General features: G+C 45.1%; 2 protein-coding genes across 3 annotated transcripts in view; both read left to right on the plus strand.

Annotated features, from left to right (window-relative positions):
* Cdhr4 (cadherin related family member 4) overlaps positions 1-215 on the plus strand; it is a 32,022-nt gene extending 31,807 nt beyond the window's left edge. The window contains exon 19 of one of the 2 annotated variants that reach the window (XR_013105735.1): positions 71-107. Coding sequence is in view for 1 of the 2 variants with exons in the window: in XM_076918074.1 (XP_076774189.1) it covers positions 71-88 (18 nt within the window). In the remaining variant the exon portion in view is untranslated. Of the gene's footprint in view, positions 1-70 lie in introns of both variants that reach the window. The other variant, XM_076918074.1, reaches the window with a different exon arrangement.
* Ip6k1 (inositol hexakisphosphate kinase 1) lies at positions 194-22,546 on the plus strand. Its single transcript, XM_034483782.2, has 5 exons — positions 194-416; positions 7,902-8,112; positions 15,056-15,237; positions 18,570-18,745; positions 19,289-22,546. The coding sequence occupies exons 1-5, from the start codon at positions 194-196 to the stop codon at positions 19,796-19,798; spliced, it is 1,302 nt and encodes a 433-aa protein (XP_034339673.1). The 3' UTR covers positions 19,799-22,546.
* The last annotated feature ends 321 nt before the right edge of the window (positions 22,547-22,867 follow it).

Below are 22,867 nucleotides of genomic sequence, written 5' to 3' on the forward strand. Positions count from 1 at the left end.
ATACATGCAGGGGATGCAAAACTGAATGGCCAGACGTTTGATTCTCTTTTCCTATCTTTTTTTTTTCTAGGACAGAACAATAAACTAAGCAGACTCTGACCATTGGCCTCCCACTAGCCAGGATCAACCTAGCTCTCCTTGTGGTCCATGTGCTGCATCCTCTGCCATCAGTGTGCAACCGGCCCCCAACGCAATGTGTGTTTGTCAAACCATGGAAGTGGGGCAGTATGGCAAGAACGCAAGTCGGGCCGGAGACCGAGGAGTTCTCCTGGAGCCCTTTATCCATCAGGTGGGCGGACACAGCAGCATGATGCGGTATGACGATCACACTGTGTGCAAACCTCTCATCTCACGGGAACAGCGCTTCTACGAGTCACTCCCTCCCGAAATGAAGGAATTCACCCCAGAATACAAAGGTTCGTCACTGGTCCTCTTTGTGAGACTAGCAACCTTTGACTGACATGTTTTTTGGCTCAGTTGTCCTGTGTTGTTTGCCCTATGACATGATTGTTGTTCTTTATTATCTCAGTTTGTTAGGTAAAATTCGAAGCTGAAATTATCAGAAATGTTTTTAGATCATGAAAAGCTGAGAAAAATTAACAGCAGGAAGACCCATTGGTAAAGAACACTATTGTTAAGGAGTCCCTTGTTTGTGACACAGGTCTAGGGGAAAGGGGGACAATTTTTTTATCCCTAGGAAGGATAAAGGGGTACTTTCCAGGCTTTAATGGGGGTTGAACAGCTGGCAAAGGGACAGTGGTGCATGTTTGTGTGTGCTAGAGAAGGGAATTTATGGAATATTCAGGAGCTCTGATGTGTTAATGTTTGAAGCTGTTTTAAGACAAGAGCTGACTTTAGAACAGAAAGAACCTGTGGGTGTCTTGGAATCAGGCCCCATTAGCAGCTGTTCTTTGCACTCTCTATGTACTGTTACTATCTGCCTCATTCATTTGTTTATTTATTTATTTACTTATTTATATGTAGCTGTCTTCAGACACATCAGAAGAGGGCATTGGATCCCTTTACAGATGGTTGTGAGCCACCATGTGGTTGCTGGGAATTGAACTCAGGACCTCTGGAAGAGCAGTCAGTGCTCTTAACCACTGAACCATTTCTCCAGCCCCTCCACCACTCTTTTAAAGATAAGCTTTCTATTATATATCCCTAGCTGTCCTGGAACTCATTCTGTGGACCAGGCTGACCTTTAACTCTCAGCCTCTGCCTCCCGAGTGCTAGGATTAAAGGTGCGAATCACTAATCCCTACACTTGGCCACAAATGTATTGTGTACACAGCTATTTTTAAAATTAGTTATTTTATGTGTATTGGTGTTTTGCTTACATGTATGTCTGTGTGATACATGTGTGCCTGGTGCCTGCAGAGGCCAGAAGAGGGTGTGTCATCTCTTGGAACTGATGATGTAGATGGTTGTGAGCTGCTATGTGGGTGTTGAGAATTGAACCTTGGTCTTCTGGAAGAGCAACTAGTGCTCTTAACTACTAGCTCATCTCTCCAGCCCTGTTTATGAGTGCTTTGGTGCATCTCTGTGTGTGTACCACATGCATGCAGGTGCAGAAGTGAGCATCAGATCTCTTGGAACTGGTGTTACAGATGGTTATACTTGCCATTGTGGGTGCAGGAAACAAAACCGTGGTCTTTTGCAAGAGCAGTAAGTGCTTTAACTGCTAAGCCATCTTTTGGCCCCATATACAATTTTATGATTGACCATTCTAAGAGTTGTTTTTGTTTGAGATAGGGTCTCAACTACGTAGACCAGCTGGCCTTGGATTCAAAATTCACAGAAGTCTACTTGCTTCTGCCTCCTGAGTGCTGAGATTAAAGGTGTGACACCACATCAGGCTATAAGTTTGTTTTTTTTTTTAACTTGAGAATTATTTATGTGTGTGTGTTTGTGTGTGTGTGTGTGTAAGTAAATATATATGTACCAGAAGGGATCATTAAATTTCTCTGAGCTGATAGATGTTTGTGGGCTACCAGGCCTGTTATGTGGGTGCTGACATCTGAACTCTGATCCTCCTGATTATAGTAAGCACTATTAATTGCTGAGCCATCTCTCCAGCCCTTGTAAAATTGTTTAGAACCAGGCTAGAAAGATGACTCTGGATAAGAGCATATGCTGTTCTTGCAGAGACCCAAGTTTGGTTCCCAAACCCACATGACGGCTCACAATTGTGTGTAACTCTAGTTCCAGGGGATTCACTTTCGCTCACATGTGGGGTGCACTTAAATACACAGTCAAAATTCTCATACACATAAAATAAAAATGAGTAAGCCTTTTAAATTTTCTTTTCAGAATTTAGTTATGATTTTAGTCATGTTAACATTTTTTGTTTTGTTTTGTCTTTTTTGTTTTTTTCGAGACAGGGTTTCTCTGTGTGTAGCCCTGGCTGTCCTGGAACTCACTCTGTAGACCAGACTGGCCTCGAACTCAGAAATCCACCTGTCTCTGCCTCCCAAGTGCTGGGATTAAAGGCGTGCGCCATCACCACCCGGCCATGTTAACAGTTTTTACTTTGGGGAGTTTCCATTTAGCAATCCAAGCAAGAGTTGACTTAGATTCTTAGATTTTTTTTTAAAGATAGATTTATTTCTTTATTTACTCATATATTTATTTGTTATGCATTCAACATTCAGCCTGCATATATATCCGTCTACCAGTAGAGAACACCAGATCTCATTATAGATGGTTGTGAATCACCGTGTAGTTGCTAGGAATTACTCAGGACCTCTGGAAGAGTAGATAGTGCTCTTAACCTCTGAGCCATCTCTCTGGCCTCTGACTCTGATTCTTTAAGTCTGAGAAATTAATTATGGAGAAATAGATAAAGTTTACCATTTTGTTGTATAATTTAGTAGCATTAGGTATACTGACATAGTTGTATGGCTGTAACCACTGTTCATTGTGAAACAGGAACTGTGAACATTCTAAATAAAAACCTCCCTGTGCTGTCTGTGTCAGCCTTGGAAACTTCTACTTTCATTCACAAATAGTGTAGATATTCCATATAAATGAGATCTTATATTTTTTTCTCAATTTGTAGCTGGCTAATTTCACTAAAGTCCATCTGTCTCATAGCACGTGTTTGAATTCCTTCTGGGGAATGGGCCTCAGTGGTGGAGTGCTTGCCTGACCCAAATAAGGGCCTAGGTTTGACTCTAACACCACAAATCAAACAAACCGTAAAAAGAAAGGATTAATTTGTATGTGTGCAGGTATTCTTATACCATGGCATACATACAGAGGACAGCTTTTAGGAGTTGCTTCTCTACTGCCACCATGTAAGTTGCATGGATTGAGCTCATGCCTTCAGACCTGGCAGCTGGTGTCTTTACCTGTGTTATCATCTCACAGGCCCTTTTAAGACATTTTAATGAGGGCTGGAGAGATGGCTTGGTGGGTAAGAGTGCTCGTTGTTCTTTGTTTATTACGATTATGATTAAATTTATTTATTTACTTTATACTGTATAACAGCTTCCCCTCCCTCCTCTCCTTCTAGCCCCTCCCACTCACCTCCCCTTCTCCCATTCCCCTTTTCCTTTCTCCTTGAAGAGGAGGCTTCCCAGTGATATCAATCCACCTTGGCATATCAAGTTACAGTAGAACTAGGTGCATCTTCTTCTATTAATCCTAGACAAGGCAGCCCAGTTAGGAGAAAAGGAGTCCAAAGGCAGGCAGAGTTAGCCCCTGCTTTAGTTGTTCGGGTTCTCACATGGAGAACAAGCTGCACATCTGTTATATATGTGGGGGTGGGGGGGGTATAGGTCTGTCCTATGTGTACTCTTTGGTTGGTGGTTCAGTCTCTGTGAGCCACTCTGGGCCAAGGTTAGTTGATTCTATAGGTTTTCATGTAGTGTCTTTGACCTCTGGCTTCTTCAATCCTTCCTCCGATTGCTGCTTTTAGAGGACCCAGGTTTAATTTCCAGCACCTACATGGAGAGCACAACTGTCTGTGACTTCCGTTCAGAAAATCTGACATCCTCTTCTGGCCTCTGTGGATCCTGCATGCGTGTAGTAAATAGACATGTACTCACTCAGGCACAAACACATGCACACATGAAGTACAATCTAGAAAATGCCTGGGCATGGTGGTGCACGCCTTTAATCCCAGCACTCGGGAGGCAGAGGCAGGTGGATTTCTGAGTTTGAGGCCAGCCTGGTCTACAGAGTGAGTTCCAGGACAGCCAGGGCTACACAGAGAAACCATGTCTCAAAAAATAATAATTAAAAAATAAAAATTAAATAAATAAATGTAAAACAGATTAACGGCAGATTAGCTACATTCACATTGCTCTATCTTTTGGATCTTGTGAGTAATGCATACAAGGATGTGAGTCCTACTGTTCAGTTCTGTACATATTTGAATGTATGCCAATTCTGTATATACTTTTTGTTCTTTTACAGTACTAGGGATTGAACCTAGGTATTGAATGGGCTAGGCAAGCACTCTACAACTGAATTAAATCCCTTTTTCCTTTGTTTGTTTTTTAGGAATGCTAGGAAATGCTCTACCAATTTATCTATATTCCCAGACCCTATTTACATTTTAATTAGTAAAAAAGAGGTAGTTTTTATACTCCCCAGCTCCATCTTTTATGGTGGTTTATTTATTTTAGCCTCAGCTTTTACTTCAAGTTGTGTTCACAGCTCTCCTCATCCCTCATCCCTCATCCCTCAGTCCTCATCCCTCAGACACTGCTTGATCATCCTGTGCTAAATGTTCTGCTCTGGAGACATTATTACTTGCAATTGCAGAATCCCACCTCATTTCTTCACAGTACTACTTAAGATCTGTGATTGTTTTGTACATGTGTATTTACTTGGTAAAAGCTAATGATAGAGATGGAAGGGAGGGTCTTCTTCCTCATGGAGGCATCTGTGGTTGCCTTGTTAGGAAGTGGTGGAACATTGCCTCTTTAATATCAAGGACTGAGCCAAGGGTTCTTTGAGGACTCTTATTCCTAGTCAGCATTTAACTGGAAGTCCCATTCTGTGCAGATAGATAGGTCTTGAGCTGGGAAGAAAAAAGTAAAATTGTTTTTCCAATGAACAATAGAACTCTTTCTTCAGCTGAACTACTATTTGAACAAAGGATTCAAAAAAATTCCCAGGGAATTTTTTGAATATGTATTCTGGACATACAAAGAATAAATCAAGATGGGGAAAGATGCTAATAGAAACAATGGTTCTTTTCTGGAAGTTTGTGATAGTTCTGGGGACAGTCAGAAGGGAACTCCTAGAATAGAAGACTGTAGACTGCAGGGTGTTCAGTCTTAAACAAGTTCAAAAGACCATGGTGAGGGCTTGCCAAGAGAAAGCCATGCACAGGAACAGGTTGTGCATGTGAACCCCTCTGAGGCTTGAGTTTGAAGGAGTTTCCTTCTGATAGGACCCAGAGACTGATGCGCTGCCAGCCTAGGGAAGGAAACAAGTGCAGAGGACAGAGTGCCTCTCAGTCACCCACTGCAGATTTTGGGGCTGTTTGTGCACACTAAGATGGGACACATAGATGTGTTGTTAATGGACACAGGATGGATATGCAAGTTCAAGGCTACTTTTATTGTGTTTTGTTTTGTTTTTAAACCTTGATTAGATTTCTTGTGTGTTGTTTCTGTTTTATCTCTTGATCTGGAAGAAACTAATCTGGTTGACAAATAGACACAACAGGAGCTGGAGAGCTGGCTCAGCAGTTAAGAGTATTTCTTATTCTTGCAAAGGACCCAGGTTTGTTTCCCACTCCTCACATGGAGGCTCACAACCACCTGTAGCTCTAGTTCCAAAGGATCTGATGCCCTTTTCTAGCTTTGTGTGATACACTTGCACACATGTGAGCAAAACACTTACACATTAAAGTAGAAGCCAGGCATGGCGATGCACAGCTTTAATCCCATCACTCAGAAGCAGAGGTAGGCAGATCTCTATGGGTTCAAGACAAGCCTGATCTAGAGTGAGTTCTAGGACAGCCAGAGCTGCACAGAAAAAAATGTCTGCCTGCCTGCCTGCCTGCCTGTCTGTTTATCTATGGTGGGGTCAGTAAAAGTGGAAGCCAGGTGTGGTAGTGCCTTTAATCCTTTCTAGGCGGAAACGGGTAGATTTGGAAGAGGCCAGGGTTATATAGTGAGACTTAGAAAAAGTACCAAGTGGGGGTGGGGATGGCTCAGTGGTTTAAGAGCACTGACTGCCCTTCCAGAGGTCCTGAATTCAATTCCCAGCAACCACATGGTGGCTCACAACCATCTGTAATGGGATCTGATGCCCTCTTCTGGTGTGTCCAAAGACAGTGGCGGTGCACTTACATAAAACAAACAAATCTTTATAAAAAAAAAAAAAAAAAAGTACCAGGTAAAAAATGAAAAACAGGTAACAGGCATAGTCACATACACCTGTAATCCTAACACTGGGAAGTGCAGGTCACCTACTTCATAGTGAGTTTGAGGCTAGCCTGGACTGTACAAGACCCCTTCTTACAAAACTGAAAAAATGGAGAGAACAAATTATTCCATGAGATATAGTAGGAAATTCAAGAAGGCATTTCACCTTAGAGACTTGAGAATAGAAGTCTGTGTGGGAAACTAAGAGAACGCTGTTCTCAGTGTGGAAAGAAAAGTGTGTGTGTTGAGTCCTGTGATTAGTGGTGGTGGTGGTGCATGTCTTTAATCCCAGCACTCAGAAGGCAGAGGCAGGTGGATCTCTGGGAAAACCCTGCTAAGAAACCCCCCTTCACCAGGAAAACGGTAGGTGATAGAATGCTTACTTAGTGTGCAGGGATCTAAGTTGAATTTCTAGTACCTCAATAAAACAAAAACAAATGAAAACTGATGGTGTATTTTCTTGGGTTTTGAGAGAGAAGGTATATTATATAGTCCTGGATAGTCTTGGAAAGTAGTGTTCCTTTCTCTGCTTCCTCAGTGCCGGGGTTACAACTGTGTGACCACTCCTATAAAACATGCTCTTAATAAAAAATTAAAGATCCCTGTGGCTATAAAAAAAAAAAAAAAAAAAAGAAAAGTGTGTGTGTGTGTGTGTGTGTGTGTATTTTAAAGATTTATTTTATGTATGTGAGTACACTGTTGCTGTCTTCATGCACACCAGAAGAGGGCATTGGATCTCATTACAGATGTACAGATGGTTGCGAGCCACCATGCGGTTGTTGGGAATTGAACTCAGGACCTCTGGAAGAGTGTTCAGTGTTCTTAACCACTGAGCCATCTCTCCAGCCCCCGGAAAGAAAATACTTTATTTATAAGCACTGTCCTGGAGATATTTTATGTTTCTTTAGGTGACACTGTTGGGCAGAAGGAAAACAGATATAAGGATCACTGACAAGGAATGGCGTTAAAGTAGTTGAGTAGATAGAAGGTTAATTTTTAAAGTATCTTTTGAAAAGGATTTTATTTTTTTCATGTGTATTTCTGTGTAGCACATGCATCCTTGGTGGCCCATAGAGACAGAACAGGAAATTAGATCTTGAAATTGGAATTAGAGATGTTTGTGAGCCACCATTTGGGTTCTGGAAGTTGAACCTGGGTCCTCTGCAGGAGCAGCAAGTGCATTTGATTGCTGAGGAACCATCTCCTTACCCTCTAGAGTAAGGTTTTGACGTCACCTAGAAAACATTGTTTTTGAGTGGTGAGTTACTGAAAGCAGAAGGATGAAGGAAAATGTAGCAAATAATTACAGATTTACCCTCATTCAGAGGTAAACAGTAGGTTGAGAGTGAATACGGTTGTCTATCTTTGGAAAATGGGTGTCTGCTGGCCATTATTCTTAATGGATCCACAGTTGGGTCAGGATAGGTGATATCCATGTTTTTGAGAAAGCAGGAGCAGACATGGACTCCACCAGTCTTGATATTTGTTAATCAGCTGCTTTTTCTCCAACAGGCGTGGTTTCTGTCTGTTTTGAGGGAGACAGTGATGGTTACATCAACTTGGTAGCCTACCCTTATGTGGAGAGTGAAACTGTAGAGCAAGATGACACACCAGAGCGGGAGCAACCGAGGCGCAAACACTCCCGCAGGAGCCTGCATCGGTCTGGCAGTGGTAGTGACCACAAGGAGGAGAAAGCCAGCCTGTCCTTTGAGACCTCTGAGAGGTAAGAGGATATTGGACAGAGCTTGGTGGCATATGCTGAGTCCTAATGATACCAACATTCAGGACCGTGGTGGAGTCCTTGTTAGAGTCCAAGAATCACTGAAGGAATTAGGGGAATTCCAGGGAGGGGTAGGTGACCTCTATCCTCATTGGTTGGCTCTATATCTAAGGGTTTCCATACCACAATCCAGGTGGTAACCTTTATTGTTGGGCCCTTCTCTTCTTGGAGGCCTTGGGGGCAGGGACATCACTGTTAGGGTTTTGGAGTCTCTGTCTGTCATAGTATATTAAATGTCATATTCAGCAGATCTCTGACTGGTTTGAGGGCCAATACCTACTTAGCATATCTGAGTTAAACAACCTTTGCCTGTTGTTTGTTATCTGTTTTAAATTGTACCTTGCAAACATAAAACAAGAAACTAAATAAAGCTCTAACCTTATAGTTAATTGTATCTACTTAGCATGACTACAATATATTTCTGAATATATTAAAGGATGTGATCATTTATAAGGTTACTGATTATCAACTTTTTTTTTTTCTGGTTTTTCGAGACAGGGTTTCTCTGTGTAGCCCTGGCTGTCCTGGAACTCACTCTGTAGACCAGGCTGGCCTCGAACTCAGAAATCCGCCTGCCTCTGCCTCCCAAGTGCTGGGATTAAAGGCATGCTCCACCACTGCCCGGCAACCCTGAATTGTTTTAAACCAACTTTCTGTTACTGATATCATAGATTATTAACCATATATCATAAATTATAAATTAATATTTTGTAACCAAGACATGCAGATTATAGTAAACTTATACATTTAAGACTGGTCAGAAATAAATACGCAGTGGCCATATACATTTATTCATTTAAAACAGACAGACAATTTTTTTAAGCTGTAATTTTAAAGGCAGAGCACCTTCCACCTGTTGAATCTAATTCTCATGGGCATAGATGTTTTGTAGCCATCAGGTTACTTACCAGGAAGGCTGAGAAGCTGCTAGCCCCTTTAAGAGCAGCTTGCACAGAGGCCCTGGCTTACTGCTATCTTGATCCAGGCAAAAGACAGGGCTCCAGGAGTAGCACCAGCTTGTCAGTTTTTGTTGTCCTGATTCAGTCACTTTTTTTCTAAAATCATTTGAAATGAGTTAAAACTAAGTCAAGGGGTAAACAACCAGAAATGAAGTTTTTAACCATTTCTTTAGACCCAGATATCCCATAGTGCAGGAGTTAAAGATAGAGGAGAGACTGAGTTTTAAAGATAGTGCTGTGTGTGCATCGGTCACCAAGAGTTGGTGGACCTGCTGGCCACGCGTTCCTGCAAAAGATGGTTAGTATCCCAACCATACAGTTAAACTTAGATTTTTTTTTTTTTTTTTTTTTTGGTCAGGCAGTTGAAGTCCTTGAAGTGTAATTGGACTAGGTTCAGCAGAGTGGAGCTGGCTGGTTGGCCCATGCTATCTTTCAAAGTAATAGGGGAGAACAAATAAATCACAAGCACAGAAAGCATACAATAAGTCTATAGGTGGTTGAAAATAAACAAATGAAGCCGATAGTGACTTCTCTTAGTGTCAAGCCCTGCCTATCTGCCTACTGCCTTCTGGGTGTGGTTAAACCCAGTTAAGAGAAACTGAAGCTCTTGTCAGCCCTCTAGAAGCAGGGATGTCCTGTGTTCATGGCAATAGATTATTTAGCTTTCTTTTAAATCTCACACCTATAGGATGTCTAAGCACGCAAGTGGTAATAGACTGTACAGACTAGGGTACCCAGTAGCTTTTGTTCAAACTCTGAGAATCTGATGATATGTTCTTTCCATGCTCCTGTATTTATACTGGGCATTGGTTTTTCTCAGAATTATGTCTCGATATTCTATTCAGATATTAGTTAGCTTCTACTAAATTAAATATAATTCAGAGGCTAGAGAATAAAGTGTTGGCAATTAGAGTGTGATGATGCATCACACTTTGTAATCCTAGCACTCAGGAAGCTGAGGCAGGAGGATCATTGAGTGTACGAACACAGCATGTGCTGCATAACAAGTTCCAGAATAGCTTGGACTTCATAGTGAGATTGTAGTGGGGTTGGGGGAAGAATAGAGTTAAGAATGCTTCCTGCACTTCCACAGGACCCAGGTTCAGTTGCCAGCATTCACATCTGGCAGCTCACAAAAGCTCCAGGGCACTGAGTGCTGTCTTCTGGTCTCTGCAGGCATCTCCACATACATGGCATACACAGGCACATATTTAAAAAAAAAAAAAAAGTTGGCAGGCATGGTGACACATCCTTTAATCCCTGCTTGGGAGGCAGGGACAGGGAGACTGATGATTTTGAGGCCAGTCTGGTATAGATGGAAAGTTCAGGTCAAGCAGGACTACACTGAGGAAACTCTTGAAAACCTAAAAAAGAAAGGGGAGGAGAGAGGGGGGAGGGAGGGAAGGAGAGAGAGAAAGAGAGAAAGAGAAGAGAAAGAGAAGAAGGAGACGGGGGGGGGGGGGGGGGGGGGGGCGATCTGTCAGCATGTTACCTGTACTGTTTTGTTGTTTGTGAGACAAGATCTCACTGTGAACTCTGGTGGCTGGCATAGAATTCATATGTAGACCAGGCTAATCTGAAGCATACAGTAATTTCCCGTCTCTGCCTCTCAAATGCTGAGATCACAGCATGCCACCATGTAGCCTTGTATTACTTTCTATGGCTGAACATTTCACCATATGAACATACCATCTTTGTTTTATTCATTCATCAGGTTGTGATAAACATATAAGGGAGGCCATACCTGTGGGAGTGGCCTGTGAACACCAGCCATTTCAATCCCTTGTTGAAAAGTCACTGTCTAGATAGATAGATAGATAGATAGATAGATAGATAGATAGGTAGATAGATAGATAGATAGATAGGAAGGAGAGATATAAAGTTGTAGATACAGATGATTACAAGGATATGGAGAAATTGGAACCTTCTACTTTCCTTGTGGGAAGGGTTGCAAAGTAGTAGAATCTTGCATTTCTGTTGTTCTTGGTCCCACCTCCCGAGTGCTGAGATTACAGGATTTGCAGCCATGCCTAATTTTTGTAGTACTGAGAGTAAACTCAGGGCTTCATGCACATTGAACATGTGTCACCCAAGCTTCAGCACTGCCATCAGATCACTTCATTGAAACATGCTGCCCACGGGAGCTGACAGGGCTTAGGGCAGTCCACTCTTTTTACTTAGGCTTTAAGAGATCCTGTTCATGTTAATTAAGGAAGCCTTGTGTGGTTGTGAATGTGTTTCTCCTCCTGTTGAGTGAAGTCTGCAACTGTGTTGGAAGGAGAGGGTTACACATGCACACTTTAGTCTTGGTGTTGAGTATTCTGAGGACTCCTGCCTGCAGAAGCACTTCCTTCGCTTCATCTCCATCATCCACAAGGGGCTTCCTCCTGACTGACAACTGTGGGGCTCACTCTGGCATATGGGTGGTGGAGCATTGCAGTCAGTATCTAGCGATTGATGATTCTCTTCTAGCAGTTTTTAGAGTGGGAGTTGTTTTGTTCTCCAAAGTGATAGCATTTACTTTACTAATCGTTGATTAAAAAGCCAGTGAATATAGATTGAACATCAGGGTCTGCTCTGAAGGTGCTAGCTCTGTTCACAATTGTTCTGCGCCCCTTTTCGAGTCCCCTTCGTGAGGCAGTGTTTGGATGATTACTACAGCGAGGCTTTATTCTCGTATCAGCAGAAGCGGAAGACCCCAAGCCCAGGAAAGGCACTGCTATATGTACCCTAGAGTGGCGTGTTCACTTCTGATTGGCTGTTCACTCATCACCCCATAATACGCCCCGGGATGGGCAGTGACTTTGGCGCGCTTTTGCCTTTTGTACCTGCGCAGTTAGTTGTTTACTTGTGGGAGCACAGGATGCCTGCGCCATCTTGTAATGGCGAATGTTATCACCGCTAACCGCGGCTCCCTACACACAATGACCATACTCCTATCTGACCTGTTAGCAGAGATTCTGAGTCACACTAAAGATGGAGATTATTCACCAGGGTCAGGACTGTGACTCCAGAGGCCTAGTAATGCCAGGTACTACAGGGGCACCATCCAGACCTAAAACTTGTTTGGTTTACTTGGCAAGTGTTTCCTAAATTGGACTTGCATCTGCTTTTCAGAAGTGGGGGAAGAGATGACAGGCTTCCTGTAGTTTAGTTTAGGAGAAGCAAGGACTTTGCCCAGGTCTTTGAAAAAAACATAACATAGATGTCCCAAATGCTTGGTGCTTAGAGGAGGGGTACCATCTTCAGCACACACTGTACCTGCTGGGTAGTGTGTGTCACTCACTGCACAGCTGGAGAAAAGGCCTGGTTTCTGGAAAGAAAGGTAACATTTGAAATGTCAGCAGTACTCTGCCTCTGCTGTGTGCACAGACTTGCTCTTCAGTCTCTAGGATGTATGCTTCACTGGCAGGGAGGTTTCGTGGACTTGTGAGTGTGAAAAGTTGTATTGCCAGGCTCAGCTGGGCCTCACTAAGTAGCCTTGAGCCTCTGGTCCTCCTGCCAGGATTATAGGCATGTACCACTGTGCCTGTTGGGCCTGAGCCCAGGACCCCAAGCATGGTAGGCAAGTAGTCTACTGACCACAGTCTTAGACCCTGGTGTGTAGTTCTTTTGAGTTTATGCCTATATGTGAAGTTGCAGTTGGAATTTTTTTTTTCAGGCTTGCTGGCTCCCTTCCTTCCACCCTCCGTGTGTGTGTGTGTGTGTGTGTGTGTGTGTGTGTGTGTGTGTGTGTGTGTGTGTTCACATACTCAGCATGCTCTCCACATTCCCCATGTATCATTCAGGGTTCTCTAGAGGAACAGAACTGATAGAATGAATGTCTATAATAAAGGTGATCTATTAGATATTAGAGTGGCTCACCAGATATGGTTCAGCTAGAGTCCAGTAGCTGGAGAATCCAGTACTTTACAGTTCGGGAGGTTGGATATCTCAGCTGGTTTCAGTATATGCCAGAATCCTGAAGAAGTAGGCTCTAATGCCAGTGAAGGAATGGACTTGTCTGCTAGAGTGAGGCCAAGCAGGCAAAGAGCAAAGGCTGCTTATGTCCATGACTTTTACATCAACTCAAAGCAGGTGGTCTGGGTCAGATTAGAGGTAGGTCTTCCCACTTAAATGATTTAAGAAAAATGGATCACAGATGTGTACCCAGCTGCTTAGGGTTTAGTTAATTCTAGATGCAGTCAAGTTGACAACCAAGAATAGCCATCACATCCTGTCTTTGCATTCTGAAGGTGAATTACAGCCTAGTCACCACACTCACATAGTGTGACATGGGCTTTGGGTCGCCAGACTCCAGTTCTTACCCTTGTGTGGTGATTGCTTGCCCACTGCGCCATCTATCCACTGCTGGATTGTTTTTAAATAGGATTTCTCTGTCCTGCCCATGCTGATTTGGTCTCAAATATGCTGTCCTTAAGTGGTCTGCCCCATTAGCCTTCTGAGCGCCTGGGACTACTGGTACACTCTGCACCTACCCTGTAAGGACACCAGAGTACATTTACAGGCCTATGTCAGTTATGTTCACACCAGCAGTGTGCAGGGAAGGGCACTGGCCTCTGGATACCCCACATGGCTCTTGGTCTAGTTGTTTTTAAGATTTGTTTACATTTTTTAAAAGATCTATTTATTTTATGTAAATGAGAATACCATTGCTCTCTTGAGACACACCAGAAGAGGGCATCAGACCCCAATGGTTGTGAGCCACCATGTGGTTGCTGGGAATTGAACTCAGGACCTCTGGAAGAGCAGTCAGTGCTCTTAACCACTGAGCCATCTCTCCAGCCCTTGTTTACATTTTTATAGTTTTAATTATATGTATATATGTATGTCTTTGTGTGGGTATGTGTGCTTGAGTTTAGATCCCTGTGAAGGGCACAAGGGCATTATATCTTCCTGGCCATAGTACAAGCAATTATGAGTCCCCTCATGTTGGTGCTGGGAACTAAACCCCAGTTTTCTACAATAACTGTAGGTACTGGTAACCACTAAACCATCTCTCTAATACCTAGTTTTCTTTTCTGTTTTACTTTTTTTTGTTGTTGGTGGTGTTTTGGTTTTTTTGTTTGTTTGGTTGGTTGGTTGGCTTTTTGGAGAGGGGTCGTTGTTTGTTTTATTTTTCAGACAGGGTTTTATGTAACCTTGACTGTCCTTGAACTCTCATCATGTAGATCAGGGCTGACCTTGAACTCACTGAGATCCATCTGCCTCTGCCTCCTAAGTGTTGATATCAGAGGTGTGCAGCCCACCACACCTGACCTCTTAAAAAAAAAAATCCAACTATCTAAATTAAGTACTATTTTTTAAAGATTATATATATATATAGTCCAATGCACACTGTCTTTGAAACACCAAAAGAGGGCATCAGATCCAATTATAGATGGTTCTGAGCCACCATGTGGTTGGGAATTGAACTCAGGACCTCTGGAAGAGCAGCCAGTGTTCTTAACAGTTGAACCATCTCCCCAGCCCCTTAAGAACTATTTATTATTGGGTGTTTGTTGGAGGCAGGGTGTGTGTGTGTGTGTGTGTGTGTGTGTGTGTGTATCTCCTTTTATGTATGTAGAAGTCAGAGGATAGGTTTGTAAAGTTAGTTCTTTTCTTCTACTGTATGGATCCTGGGGATCAAACTCAGGTTGTCAGGTTTGTGCAACAAGTGCCCATGTTACCAGAGCCCAGAGTTTTTTCCTTTGACATTAACAAATGGGAAGTGTGTTATCATATGCTATAATTGGACAAGATTGTTTTTCAGGGACTTTCAGAGGCCCAGGGCGCTCATTCTGTTCACTCACTTTTACTTGGGGTCATTGCCACCTGTGAGCAGGTTCTGGGTGACAGGCAAGGCTTGTTCTAATTCTTCCCTACTCTGTGTCCCTAAAGGTGACTTCTCTGATCTCTTAGTGGTATTGTGTGTTCTTCCTTCTTAGCTCCCAAGAGGCAAAGAGTCCAAAGGTGGAGCTGCACAGCCACTCAGATGTCCCTTTCCAGATGCTAGACAGCAATAGCGGTCTGAGCTCTGAGAAGATCAGCTACAACCCCTGGAGCCTGCGCTGCCACAAGCAGCAGCTGAGCCGCATGCGCTCGGAGTCCAAGGACCGAAAACTCTACAGTATCCTTGTCCACTGATGGGAAATCGTGTGAGGAAATGGCAAGACAGTTTGCTTCTTATTGTAGTTTTGGTGTGAGGACTGAATCTGGGGTTCATTCCTGCCCAAGCATTTGCTCTACCACTGAACTCTCCCCTTAGTCTCAAGGGAACTTACTACCATATATTAGATAAAATATTAGGTTTTATCATGAGATTTTTATACATGTACATTTATAATGTAATTTAAATCGCATTCAGCTGCTTCCTCTCTGGTGTCCTGTCCCCTAATTTTCCTCTTCCTGGCTAGCCCTGCTCTGCTTTTCTCTGTGTGTCCCAGGCAGTCTTACAGGGTATTTACAGGGACATGGGTACCTGACCCCACTGGGGAGAGCATCTCTTCCTCTCCTGTCTACCATTGACGAGGTATGAATCCTCAGGGAAGGATGGGCCTAGGAGCCCCATGCCATGATGTTTCTCTCTCTTGCACAGGTAACGGTGCTCTTGCAAGTTCTAGGTTACAGCTACCAAGTCATGGATTGTGCCCTTTCTCTGACCTCATTGTTGTTGTTGTTATTATTTTAATGGTTTTTGATTTGATTTGGTTTGGTTTTGGTTTTTCAAGACAGGGTTTCTCTGTGTAACCCTGGCTATCATGGAACTCACTCTGTAGACCAGGCTGGCCTTGAACTCAGAGATCCACCTGTCTCTACCTCCCTATTTATTTCTGGGATCAAAGGTGTGTACCACCATTGCCTGGCCTTAAAATGAGGTTTTATTCTTTGATAGTTTCATATGTGTGTGCTCACACCTACTGGAACCTGTGCCCCTCCTACTCTCAGTTAAACAAACAAATAAAAACCAAAAGAAAGCTACAGAATTTAAGGAGAGTGCTGACATATTTGTGGATTTGGGCCATTACTAAACTATGGTGATTTAGTGGCAGCCGTATCCCCAAAGAGAAGTGACTCCTCTCCCTCCCAGCAGCTTTTAACTACAAGTAGCCTTTCAGACCTCCTGTGTTCCTCTCTCATTCATGCTGGAATGCTGACGGGCCGGGTCTTATGCAGGTCTTCCTTCCTTCCTAGGAAGGAAGCCACAGCTGCTTTGAGTTCATGCCTGTCACAGCATGTGCCCCTTCCCTCACCCAGGCTGGAATGTTGGCATGCTCAGTTTTGTCCAGGTCTTGTGCAAGCCATAAGTCGTCATCACCACAGCTGCTGTGTGCCTGACTGTAGTGAGCACGCTATGGTCAGAGACAGTATTGTTCACACTCCTTCCTGTCCTTCCTGTCCTCCATAATTGTCCCCTAAGCTTTAGAAGGAGTAAAAACAGCTGTCCCACTTGTGGCTGGAAATTGGACAGTTATTTACTCTCTCCAAGATAGATTTTAGGTCCAGTCTGTTGAGGATGTTAGAATTTGATTTCCTCTTTTTTTTTTTTTTTTTTTGGTGGTGGTAATACTGCAAAGATGTCTTTCTTATTTCTTAAGTCTGGGTGAGTTACTAGCCAAAATAAGGCCTTGGCTTGCTAATGGTGGCAGAGATTTGACCAAATATTCTTTGGGCTATTGTGTGCATGGTAGACCTAAAGCATAAGCAATAATAAAACTAGGTGTGGTGGTGTATGCCCACTGTCTCTGCTCGCTCCCTCTCTCTCTCTCTCTCTCTCTCTCTCTCTCTCTCTCTCTCTCTCTCTCTCTCTCTCGACAGGAACCAGTAGTTCAGTGTCCTCCTTGTGTTCTCCAGGCTGTTGAAGACTATCCTGGGATCATGAGATTGTCAAAATAAAGACTGTGGAGGTACCTAAATTAGTAATGTGCCTCCTGTGCAAGCCTAAGACCTGAGTTCAGATTTGTAGAACTCTTAAAAAGCCAGGCTATGCCTGCAACCACAGTACTGAGAGGGTAGAGACAAAGATAGACAGGTCCCTGAAGCTCACTGTCTCAGTGAGAGACAGTAAAGATAGGGAGCAGATGAAGGAGTTACCTGATGCTGTCCTCTGCCTTCACATGTGTGTATCCAACACGTGTGCATCCACATCCACTACACGCATGTACACCACACGTAGAACATAACATGCGCACCCCAAAATTAAAAAAATACAGATCAGTGGGTATCTTGTATACATATTATGGAAAATGATATAGACCATAGGCTATACAGGAATTCTTATTTTCTCTCTCTCTATAGTCCTGGTTATCCTGGAACTCACTTTGTAGACCTTGCTGGCTTCAAACTCACAGAAATCTGCCTGCCTTTGCCTCCCAAGTGCCAAGATCAAAGGTGTGTGCCATGCTCAGCTGACTTTTTTTTTTTTTTTAATATAGTTTTACATGTATGAATGTTTTGCCTGTATGTGTACCATATGCATGCCAGGTGCCTTTGGAGTCCAGAAGAGGGTCTCCTGGAACTGGAATTAGAGATGGTTGTGAGCCACCATGTTGGTGTTAGCAATTGAATCTAGGAATTGAATCCAAAAGAAAGAAGTGTTCTAAACTCCAGCCCCTAGAAATAAGATTCTAATTTACTTTATGACTTGAATGAATCTTGAAAGCATTTTACTAAGCCTGAAATAAAAGGATTAATGCTAGAAAAGTCCAGTAAAATGAGCTGCCTCCAATAGACAGATTTCTAGACACAGAACATAGAGGTTTCCTGAAGAGTAGAAAGGGCAGACTCACAGAGATCTATCTGCCTGTCTTCTGTGAGTGCTGAGATTAAAGCCACCAACCACTGGCTCTAAGATTTTTATCTGATGTATATTCTAAAATTTGTTAAAATCAGTAGTTTGAAACTGCTGTTTAAGAACTTGAGAGGGGGGTTGAGGATTTAGCTCAGTGGTAGAACATTTGCCTAGCAAGCACAAGGTCCTGGGTTCGGTCCTCAGCTCTAAAAAAAAAAGACAAAAAACAAGAGCTTGTGAGGGAGTGGAGCAGTGGTGGAACATGCCTTTAATCCCAGTACGACAGAGACAGAGACAGGTAGATGTCTGAGTTCGAGGCCTGCCTGGTCTACAAAGCAAGTTTCAGGACAGTCAGGGTTATACAGAAAAACCCTGTCTCAAAAAACAAGACAAGAAGCAGGTGGATTTCTGAGTTCAAGGCCAGCCTGGTCTACAGAATGAGTTCCAGGACAGCCAGGACTACACAGAGAAACCCTGTCTCAAAAAACCAAAAACACACACACAAAAAAAAAAAACAAAACAACAACAACAACAACAACAAAAAACAAGACAAAACAAAAACAAAAGAATTTGTGAGACATGTACAGTTTACAGTGGACCAATTTCAATTGTGCTTTTCGGGGTGAAGCTGACTCTGAGTATGGTTGCCATTGTTCTTAACTCTGGCCCAGAGTTCCTCCTGCTTGAGAATGTGGTACACCACTTCAAGTACCCGTGTGTGCTGGACTTGAAGATGGGTACCCGGCAGCACGGGGATGATGCTTCAGCTGAGAAGGCAGCCCGGCAGATGAGGAAGTGTGAGCAGAGCACATCGGCCACGCTGGGGGTCAGGGTCTGTGGCATGCAGGTGAGTCACCACTGCTCAGAGCCCAGGTGCTGCCGAGTGCATGTTTTAGGTTGTGCCCATACCTGCTTGACACCTGTGTTCTTCTGGCCTGCACTGTTCCAGAATCTCCTCTCAAAAGGTGAGTCACCCACAGGGTGCTGAGTGTGGTTTTGCAGGTGGGTTCACTGAGCCCTGCTCTCCTCACTTGACTCTGGCTGAGCTCCACATGCAGGCTCACTGAGAGAGCCTGTTGCCCTGTCATGGGCACAGTAAGACTTGTCTGTCAGCAGTGTGTTCCCAGTTAGAGTCTAGCTTGGAGGCAGACTTCTAGAGTGATGGCAGTAGGCCTGGTGTTGGCTTTCACAGCTCCAGGACTGGAAAACCTGGGCTGAATGTGGCCTCCCTGCTCCAGTAGGAGGAGCTGAAGAGCTCAGGTGGGTCAGAGTGCCTTCCAGACTGGTTCTGTTGTTTGGTTGGTTGGGGGTTGTTTTCTTTTGGTTGGGGGCACTTTGTGGCCATCAGACCTTCTTTGCTCTCAACCTTGTCTTGTCTCCTGGGTTTCAGGTGTACCAGCTGGACACAGGTCATTACCTCTGCAGGAATAAGTACTATGGTCGTGGACTCTCCATCGAAGGCTTCCGCAATGCCCTCTATCAGTATCTGCACAATGGCTTGGACCTGCGACGTGACCTTTTTGAGCCTATCCTGAGCAAACTGCGGGGCCTCAAGGCTGTGCTGGAGCGGCAGGCCTCCTACCGCTTCTACTCCAGTTCCCTGCTTGTCATCTATGATGGCAAGGAGTGCCGGTCTGAGCTACGTCTCAAGCACGTGGACATGGGGCTCCCTGAGGTGCCACCCCTCTGTGGCCCCAGCTCCAGCCCTAGCAACACCAATCTTGAGGCTGGCCCCTCTTCTCCGCCCAAGGTGGATGTCCGCATGATTGACTTTGCACACAGCACATTCAAGGGCTTCCGGGATGACCCCACAGTTCACGATGGGCCAGACAGAGGCTATGTGTTTGGCTTGGAGAATCTTATCAGCATCATGGAGCAGATGCGGGATGAGAACCAGTAGGCCCAGTTCTGGGCCCTAGGACCCCTTCCTCTCCACCCACAGGCAGGGACCATTGCTCTGAACTTGCTGTGAGGACACACAGACTTGCTTTTAAAGGGTTATATTTCTCTTTGGTGTAAACTAAAAGAAATGTTTTTAGCTGTAGCCTGGAATCCATATATATAAAGTAGAGGAGGGCAGAACATTTGTCCTCCCAGCCAGGCTCCTTAGTTCTGTGGCTATGACTGCTGTGTCCAGGCTGACTCAGGAAGGAAAAGGTAGCCCCAGTGGGCTTGACAGCAAAGAGAATGCCTTGAACTTTGGTTTCCCTTGCCTAAGGCTTTTGGGATCTGTGGCTGTGGGGCTCTGCTGTGGCTGGCACAGGGTTTTTCCATGCCTAATCATCCCTTATTTCCCAGAATTGGGGAAGATTAAGTGCCCACATCCTGAGGGCCTTTCTAGTTTTGTGCCAGTGCTTTAACAGATGCCCCCAGGGTATTAGAGGGCTAACTGCACAGATGGACTCATCCTTGGGTCTGATTTTGGCATGGGGCTAGATTTGTGAAACTGAGCTGAGGCCAACTCACAGCAGAGGGCAGGCCCTGGGCTCCCTTGGCACCCACTGGCATGTAACCCTGTTCCTCTTTCCACAACCCCAGCCAGCCTCTCGCTGAGATCCCTTGCCTAAGGAGGCCTCAAAACCTCCTATTCCACTAGGATGGGCACAGCTCTATTTGCTGAGGGGAGTCAGTGTCCCAGGAGGCCAAAGGGCCTTAGTGGCTCTGGCCCAGACAGTATTGGCAGTTCTTGGGCTTTGTCTGGTATCCCTTCCTCTAGCTTGGGCAGCTGTGCTGCCTTTGGATGGGCTGTTCTCCCAGGGCTCAGGAACTGTGGTCCGCTCAGGGTCTTGTCTTCTCCAGGCCAAGCTCAAGGCAGTAGCCCATTATGTGGTGTTCCAGGCTCTAGGCTTGGAGGAAGAACTCTAAACTTGTTTGCTTTTAGGGACATAGGGTCCTGGGTACAGGTGCCCAGAGTCTGCTGAGAGCTTTGTCTGATTAATCCTGGGGTTTGTCACTAAGTCCATTTGTCCACCTGCTAGCCCCTGTTTTGTGGTGAGCTTTCTGGAGTATAGCCTTGTTGATTAGTATCTATTGATTTCCTTCATGCTTTCCTCAGCAGAGTCTTGTTCCCTTTTCTGAGGGGAGTCTGCTCCTGTGCCCTTCCTCAGCAGGTTCTGCTGTTACAAACCTGGTAGCCAGATGACTCAGTGGCGTTTACCTGCTGGCCCGGGGCCTTCAGCACCGACAGTGGGGGGGGGGGGTCCTGACCCACTGCTTTTATTTTTGCTACCAGTCCTTTGATGGTAGAGACCTGCTGCCTGTCACATAGGTGTCTGACAGGTTACACTACACTCACCGTTGCCAAGGTGAGCAAGTCTCCACGTCTGTCACTTCTAACATGTCTATTTTGGCATTTGAAGGTAATCCTGCCAGCCTTTGAGAGAAACTGGTAACAAATGGCATAATTTCTGGGTTCTTAGAGATGCAGCCTCTGAAAAGGGTTCCATGACATATCCAAGTCAGTCTTCTGCCCCTGGTGCCAGTGGTGGGCAGGTTCCCATTCGTTAGGGCCGGGAGGCACAGCTTTGCCCGTTTCTGGTTACTAACAACTGTCTTCTGTCCAGAAGTAGTGTTTCAGCCATGCAGGCAGCAAGTGTTCATTAGTGTGGATGCCTTTTCTCTGGCAGGATAGAGGTCAAGAGAGGAGTTTGGGGCCAGCAGAGACCTCCTAGGAATGTGCTGTACTTCCCAATTTACCAGATTTTGGGAGGTGTTGCCCCTATTCTGCTTCTCAAGTACCAAGGGAGGTGTAGGCGCTTAACACTGCTCCTGCCTCTGCAGCTCGGAAAGGCTGGGATTTGCTGCTGCTTAAGGGCAGGACCTCACTTTTTGGCACTTTTGATATCTGGAGGCCCAGCTCCGTTATCTGATAGGTGGTGGCAAATATGTGCACACACGTTTACCACCGCTCTTCTGCCTGCCCCAGGCTAGAACCCTGTCCTTTTCCTGACAGGTCCTGCCTTCCCAGCCTTGATTTGGGACCAAAGTACAACTCGGGATCATGGGTTGGGGAGCTCACAAAACTCCTCTCCATTGTATTTCCCAGGCCAAGCCCACAGCAGCCCGGGGAAGATGTGTGGGAGTGAAATGGGATAGGTGCTGCTTAAAGAGGAAGGGACCAGTAAAGCAACTTCCTTGCCTGGGACCCCACCCCTGTCAGCTGTGGGCCTGTGCAGTGGTGTGGGGATTCTCTCCTAGGGGCAAGGGACCTGGGCTCGTTCAGTATCCGCTGCTCATTCGCTCACATCTGGCCATGTGCACGTTCCCTAGATGCAAACTGCTTTGAACTTTACAGCTGTATAAGTTGGTTGTGTGTGCGTGTGTGTATGTGTGTGTGCTCATTTTAAAAACTACATTTTAATGAGGAAAAAGGAGAACCTGGGGAAAGTTCCTTTGCTTCTGTGGAGGAAATGTAAGACTTCGAATTCTGGAAATTGTTATCTGCTCCTCTCTCCTGGAAGCTACACACCCTAAGACCTGCGCCTGGATACATACATGGCTCCACTGGCGCTTAGGCGCACTTGCGTTTCCCCGGGTCTTCTGGTGGAGAGGAGTGCTTGGCCCAAGCCGGCCCTTTTCTGTACACCCAGCGCTACCCGCCCGCTTGTGTCCGGTCGTATACGTCAAAATAAAGCCTCTAGAAACTGAACTCTGTCCAAGTCTATGTGAAAATTTCATAGCCTCCGGTTGGACCGACCTGGCTAGTCTAGGCGTCTCGATATCATCCACTTGAGGGGAAGGTGCCCGAGTCCCAACCGAGGGACCCGGATGAACTGGGTCCCCACAGGTGCTACGGGACAGTGCCGTAGCTGGGGTTGGGGGTCAGAGCAAGTGTTGAGGAGCAGAGTCATCGGGGCGGACTTGGAGTGGCGTCGGGGGGGGGGGGGGGGGGAGAGGCGGCATCGGCGGGGCGGGGCGGGGAAGAAGGCAGCTGCCGCGTGGCGGACCGGATTCCGATAGGAAGCTAAGC

Source organism: Arvicanthis niloticus, chromosome 21, assembly GCF_011762505.2.
Source record: "Arvicanthis niloticus isolate mArvNil1 chromosome 21, mArvNil1.pat.X, whole genome shotgun sequence".
Classification (NCBI taxonomy): domain Eukaryota; kingdom Metazoa; phylum Chordata; class Mammalia; order Rodentia; family Muridae; genus Arvicanthis; species Arvicanthis niloticus.